The sequence below is a fragment of the Alligator sinensis genome, unplaced genomic scaffold (assembly GCF_000455745.1).
Source record: "Alligator sinensis unplaced genomic scaffold, ASM45574v1 scaffold611_2, whole genome shotgun sequence".
Lineage (NCBI taxonomy): Eukaryota > Metazoa > Chordata > Crocodylia > Alligatoridae > Alligator > Alligator sinensis.
In genome coordinates, this window is record NW_005841869.1 from 3,516,020 (window position 1) to 3,523,111 (window position 7,092).

The 7,092-nt window shown below is 43.6% G+C and overlaps 1 protein-coding gene across 5 annotated transcripts in view; it reads left to right on the forward strand.

Moving 5' to 3' along the window:
• The window catches only part of GAPVD1 (GTPase activating protein and VPS9 domains 1), a 49,773-nt gene that overhangs the window by 27,358 nt on the left and 15,323 nt on the right, over window positions 1-7,092 (forward strand). For 3 of the 5 annotated variants that reach the window (XM_025194456.1, XM_006016914.3, XM_025194469.1), the window contains exons 7-12: window positions 327-487; window positions 1,862-1,991; window positions 2,917-3,042; window positions 3,945-4,118; window positions 4,413-4,553; window positions 6,965-7,089. In XM_025194456.1, coding sequence (XP_025050241.1) covers window positions 327-487; window positions 1,862-1,991; window positions 2,917-3,042; window positions 3,945-4,118; window positions 4,413-4,553; window positions 6,965-7,089 — 857 coding nt within the window. The remainder of the gene's footprint in view (window positions 1-326; window positions 488-1,861; window positions 1,992-2,916; window positions 3,043-3,944; window positions 4,119-4,412; window positions 4,554-6,964; window positions 7,090-7,092) is intronic. The other 2 variants (XM_025194461.1, XM_025194465.1) reach the window with 2 other exon arrangements.

Genomic DNA, 7,092 nt, shown 5'->3' on the forward strand with positions numbered 1-7,092 from the left:
GCTTAAAGAAGAGCTGTTCTGGCCACCTTAACGGGTACATCCCTGGGTGAAGGAAGAAGCTTGGCACATGGATGCGCTTTAAACCCTGAGTCAGATATGTTTCCATAGCTTGGTCTTGAAATACCTACATCTCACATGTCCCAGTTTCAGTTTCCACCTCTCAAAAATGTAGTTGCAAGCTGTTCATTGCATTTTGTCCGTTCTGTGACCTGCACACCCGACTCTGTGCTTCGGGATCTCTCTGGCATCAGCAGAGCCAGCTGAGACTGTTTTGCCTCTTAGTGCTATGAGAGTTTCAATGTTTATTTTTTAAAATATGTCATCAGCGACTCGAAGCAGAAGCAGAACAAACATTCAGATGGACCAGCACGGAGACCATGAGGGATCCTCCCAGGAGACCATCCCAGAAGTCCAGCCAGAAGAGGTGCTTGTGATTTCTCTGGGGACAGGCCCACAGATTACTCCGGGTATGATGTCAGAAAATGAGGTATGCACACGTTGCCAGATACAAGGCCTGTTTTGCAAACATACACTCTGCATTTCTTAAACTGTGAAATAATACTTAGGTGGTGTCACAAACTAAAGCAAGGCGTTTTAGAATTGGGGCTAAACCCTTCATCTGTTTCACCGCATTTAGGGATTGTAGAAGTCACCCAAACAGTAGACCCAGACCAAACAGGGAGGAGTGCTTCTGTCAGTTTGTGACCTATCCATTTTCCTCCCTAATTGTGGGTGGCGTGCAAGTGATGCATTGCATGTCCCAGTTACAGACTCCTGAAACATGGGATTTGGAATGGAAGTGAAACGGCGTCACCTATCATTGCAGGAGGGGCAGTGTTAGCACAAGAAGAGTTAACAGCTCCAGCCTAGAGAAATGTTACTCCACGATATGGGTTGGGAGCTCACTTCAGTTGTCGCATCCGAGCCCGTAAAGCAAATGCACCGGGATTATATTATCCATGTGTAATCCGCTCATTATCTGCTTGACGAAAGGCATGGACAAATTAAAGTCCAGTGGAGTGCACCGAGAATGAGTAGAGGTCTGGGCAGTATGATCTATGAGGAAAGGCTGTGAACTGGGACTGTTTAGTGGGGAGAGGAGAAGATGGCGGGGGAGGATTGATGTCTTGAAAGAATTGAAGTGAGGTTATATGGAGGATTGTGATGGTTTATTCTGTGTGGCCACAGAGGACAGGACAGGAAGAAGTGGTCTCAGATTGCAGCAAGGGAAATGTAGGTTGGATGTTGGGAAGAACCATCTCAGTGGGGATGCTTAAGCATTGGAACAGGTTGTGGAGAGAGGTGGTGGAATCGCCGTCCTTGCAAGTTTTTAAGAGCAGGTTGGACAGACACTTGACTGTGGTGGATGGTTTAGGCAGGGGTGATCCTGCCTTGAGCAGACAGCATGACCTCTTGAGGTCCCTTCCAGCTCTCGTCACCTAGGACGTGACATATATGTAATTTAAATGAGAAAGCGGCATACTTCCTTGAAGTGCATTGCTGTCTTGCTCAGTAATTCAGATCTCCTTCCGTTAACATGCTGTAATTAGCAATTTCCCCACAGTATTATGGTGCTGCGAAAGTGAAGTCAGGTGGTGATTCCATTATCATTTACTGCATGCCTACATTTTGCCTGTTGTAAAACCTCTTCAGGCTTTGACTTTGCAGAAAATGGCTCTGCCATGATTCATGTGAATATTTTTTAAATTTGAGATGGTGGAAATTGCTTTTGCTCATTAAATTCTAGAGGTGATCCTCGTTCACGTGTGTGATTTCACTCACTGTTAAATAAAACTTAAACCACTTTCCTGGGTCAATTAATATTTATTTTTCCCCACACCCCTCATCCCCAACCCCTCAGGTCTTAAACATGCAGCTTGCAGATGGAGGACAAGGAGATGTCCCTGTTGATGAAACCAAACTCCACGGTAAACCTGATAAAACCTTGCGCTTTTCCCTCTGCAGTGATAATCTGGAAGGAATATCTGAAGGTGAAGGGTTACTTAAGTATTGAAGAAGTTTTGTGTGCCAGATTTTAATTATAAAAGGAGCCTCTGTTAAATTAGCATCTCATCTTTCCCATTAAAGTCTGTATCGTATCCTCCCCCCACCCCCAAAAAAAGCTAGCCTTCATTTTTAGCCATAAAACATATTCTTGATTGACATAGACATCCAAGGGCCTGGGGATAATTTGGACCAGGAGGAACAAGTTCAATATTGACAGCGTATTTAAAAATAAATAAATAAATAAAACCTTTGCCACAAGTGCACTAACATGGATCATGCTACTCTGAGATGCCTCAAAGTTTCTAATGACCAAACTTCTATTTAATCCTATTTTCAGCAATTTCTGTATGTTTCAAAATGTCTCCTAGGCTGCTAACAGCTCCTTTTGGCTGGGTATCACACACAACAAACAGCGTTTTAAAGAGGCTTCTACGAACTATTCAGATGTCTCACGAATATGCATTATTTCATTACCTTCCATGATTAGTTTATTTCTCTCCTTATTTTGTCGCATTAAAACGGTATTACGAGAGAACAAATCATTGCAAAGGCTGTGTTTTAATATTTGGTAAAAGGAAGCATGCTAACTTCGAGATGCCAACGTGTGGTAAAGTATTTGTGGAAGAATTAGTATTGTGTGGCACTGAATGTGTAAGATGCTATTTACACGAAATGCAGTGTGTTCTGGTTTCAGTTCTACCAGGTGATTTGAATGCTGGTATTGAACATATTTCTCATTGGGGCAGATATTTGAGTCCAGAAGTTCAGTACTGAACACGAATGGCTAATTTGCAATGAGAACAGCTTGGGAGTTTGTTTTTACTAACAAGTTGCACCTTCTATTGTTTAGACTCTGAGTTTGGAAAAGACTTTGCAGATGCAAGTAACAGGAAAATCCATTTTCAACAGGTCCTTCAAATCGTTCCAATTCTGTGTCGTCTTTGGATCTGGAAGGAGAGTCTGTCTCAGAGCTTGGGGCAGGGCCGTCTGGAAGCAATGGCGTTGAAGCGCTGCAGCTGCTGGAACATGAACAAGGCAGGTGCTAAAATTCTAATCAAAGTGACTGGAGTGCTGCTGTAGACGTGGACTTAGGAGTCTGACGTGTCTGCAGTGAATTAGATGGGTAAATGGCTCTTCTGCACTGAAAGGCAAGGTGGTTGTTTTTGTTTTTTTATCAGACCATCGGCGTTGGAGGCGACGAGCTTTCAAGCGCACAGTGCTTTTCATCTCTTTGTGTTTTACGTGTTTGCCTATCTCACGTTTCATTGGAAAACAACAGCAAAGTTGCGTCCGTTCTTAGAGAAACGAATGTGTGCTGTATTTTGAGACCTCTGCCATTATAGTGAAACATTTGTAGATGGTGCTTTCTCTTCCCTGATTGTCGAACTGTAGAGACTGGAAAGGTTAAAATATTTAGGTCCATTCCTCGTTGATTCCTGAAAATAAACTTGCGCAAAGGACTCTGTCCTCCTCAGTTTTAAGTCCCTTAACTGATAGAAAATTAACTTCTTTCCTTGACAAGATTATTCCAGAAACTTCTATCTCACTTGGTTAGCCAAGTGTTGATGATATTCTGGCCAAAATTCAGATTCGTATTATCCCATTACTCCCAGTTCAGTTCTTCCTTTCTCCATTTGTGGTTGTAGGTGGCCTCCATAACTTCTTGACTCCTTGTGGGCCAATACTTGTACATTTTTAATTTTTCCTCTTTATTTCTCAACTATGACTCAGTGTTGTCATACAGCATGTATTTAATGATAATTACAATGATTAGGGTATTCGAAGTGCTGCACTTTCCCTAGTTACTTAAATCTCTTGTTACCAGACACTCGGCTCTTTCTCTCTGTAACGTGCGCGCTAGTTTGTTGTACACTTTTCATTAGAGGAAATTGGAGAAGCCTTTTTCAAAAAACTGTAAAAACTTTTTATTTTTACAGCCACGACTCAAGATAATCTTGATGACAAGCTCCGTAAGTTTGAAATTCGTGATATGATGGGACTGACTGATGATAGGGATATATCAGAAACTGTGAGCGAGACCTGGAGCACGGACGTCTTGGGCAGTGACTTCGATCCAAATATTGATGAAGACCGTTTGCAAGAGATTGCAGGTAACGGGTGGGGGAGCACATCAAGGGCAGCAAACTTCCTTCAGCTTGTCACAGCAGCAGGGCGAGAGCATCTGTAAATCTGCATCTGTAAAGGACCTGGCACCTGCATTGTTAAACATGCACTGTTTTGTAGGACAACTTCAGACACATCCTATGCTTCTAGCGGTGGCTTTCCTGTCTTTTAATCTGTTTTTGTGACCCCCATCACTGCTGAATGCAGGATATGAATGATCTGTTTGCTCTCCCCTTTCTTATCATCCCTGCCTAACCCTTTGCTCCCCCTTGCTTATTCAGGTGCAGCCGCAGAGAGTATGCTGGGCAGCTTGCTGTGTTTGCCAGGTTCGGGATCCGTGCTGCTTGATCCCTGCACAGGTTCAACCATTTCGGAAACCACCAGTGAAGCCTGGAGTGTGGAAGTGCTGCCAAGTGATTCAGGTGAGAATCCTGTGCCTCATCCTTGGGCTGCTCTGTAACATGAACTGAAAAGTCCTTTTCTGTGCCTTTGTTTGGAGAAGTGTTTCGCATGCATTGCCCCATAATGTGCAAATGTTACCTTGGTGTCCAGTCCAAATTCCGCACATGCCAAACAGTTAATAATTATATGATGGTCCACTTTTAAGCAGTGGTGACAGCGTATTTAAAAATAAAATGAGGAGAGCCTGTAGTATTTGGGTGTCATTCTTTACAGCTGCTGGGGGGGAGGGGTCTTTAAGATTAATTGGCATGGTGGTTACAGATACCAAACAGATACTGACATTGCAATAAAAAGCTGGGTTTTTTGCTCTCCTGTTGGCATTAGGAGCACATGGTAAGGCAGCAGAAGAGTGAGTGCTGGCCAGGGGGATAGCAGATGTTCTCTGGTGTTCTGGGGAAAGTCGAATGTGGGCAGAGGGACTCCGTTTACCGTACTGTTGCAGACAGAAGTAGTCATTTTCATAACTCTGTCTTAGTGTCCAAGAGCACAAGAGAAGATCTTGTATGACTGGGGTGGTTCTCTGGCTGTGTTCTAAAAGAACTGTTCAACTACACATCTTCCACTATAGATGAATCAGGAAGAGAATGTGGCCTTTTTGGAGAAACTACAGGAACATCTAAAGGCCAAGATCTGTGGTAATGAGGGAGGGACTTCAGTTGCCTGGCTGTATGTTGGAAGAGCAATACAACAGGTCACAGCTCATAAAGTCCTTGGACTGTGTTGAAAAGAACTTTTTTTTCAAAGGGGAACAAATCTACCAGAAGAGCAACTGCTTTAACTTTTTGTTTCTGACCAGTAAGGAGGGTTGGCTGAAAAACTGAAGGTGAAAAGCAATTTAGCTGCAAGCAGCTATAGAAGGATAGAGTTCTGTAGCTGAAGAGAGGGGAGAGCAGCAGAATGTGGGTAATGGATTTAAAAAAAAACTTGACTTCATCAAATTGAAACCCTGCCCACCAGGTTCTCCCTTGGAAAGCTAATTTAAGAGATGAAGGGACACAAGTGAGCTGGCAGTCATTGAAAGGGGCTGTATTAAAGGCTTAACAGCGGACTGTCTTGATGGGCAGGAAAGATAGGAAGCACAGTAGGAGACCATTATGGCTGAATCGAGCTCTTTAAGGACTTAAATCAGAAGTGGGAACAAAGGCACAGGACTAAGTGGGAGTATAAAGGAATAGCATAGGCATGGAGAGGTACAATCAGAAAGGCAAAGGCATCAAGGTAGTTACAACTAGGAAGGGGACGCAAAACGTAGCAAGAAAAGGTTCTATAAATACATGAGAAGAAAGGGAATACAAAGGAAAGCACAGGCCCAGACCTCACGAAGAAGGAGAACAAGCAAAAGGTGGGATAGAGAAAGCTGCTATTATCTTTTGCTTCAGTCTTCACAAAAAAGGTTAACCAGGTAGTTAAAACTAATTATAACAATACAATAGGAGTGAGGTCAGAACAGAACAGGATAAAGAGCAAGTTATTTGTCAAACCCATTTTTACATACTAAAGGGATTAGCCTAAGCAATTTATGAATAAGGAGTGATCATCTTTGAGAACTCATGAAGCATGGGGGAGTCCCCAGGTGCTCGGAGGACAAATGATGCATACCTTTAAAAAGCCAGGGAAACAGAAGCCTGAGGGAATTATAGGCCGGTTACACTGTCCAATATCCAAAGAGACACCAGAACAAATTATTAAACAATTTATTTAAAAGCACATAAAGGATAGTAAGGTGAAGAAACAGCTAGTGTGGACTTGTCAAGAGCCATGTATCTCATCAGCTTCACTTCTTGCTTTTCGTGACAGTTAGACTAACAGATAAGGGGAAGCTGTAGCTCTGATACGTTTTGGCCTTAGCTTGGCTTTGGATATTGTCAAAAGCAAACTAATGAAATATGGTTAGATTAAGTTGAGAAGATATCTGCTTAATTTTGTAGTGAATATGATTTAGATTGTGTGTTGGAAAAGCTTTCTAGGGAGAAGGGGAGAGCGGTACGGGGGGGGACTGCTTAGGGAGGTGGTGGAATCCCCTGCCTTTGAGAACAGGTGAGACCAGCTTCCATTGGACATGCCTGGTTGTCCTCATCCTCCCCGGGTCCCCCTAGCCTGCATTTCCAGAGGTCTGCAATCCATCACCTGTAGCTAGGAAACAAAATAATGTGTTCATGAGTGAAAGCACAGATGTGACAACATCCATGTGGATAAAGGAGTGTGTGTACTGTCCCGCCTGCTGTGCAGCAGTGAAGCTGGTGACAGTTGTGTTACCGTTCCAGAAAGCCGGCAGTGTATTGTGTTAAGATCCAAATTCCCGTGTGCTCTTCTGTCTGAGAGTTTCCAGAGCCTGTGGTATCAGGAAGTACTGTGCTTTTTCCCTATGTAGAGGCCACAGACCTAAAGCAGGAAGAGAGACTGCAGGAGCTGGAAAGCTGTTCTGGGCTGGGCAGCACCTCCGATGACACGGATGTGAGGGAGGTCAGTTCTCGTCCCAGTACACCAGGCCTCAGCGTC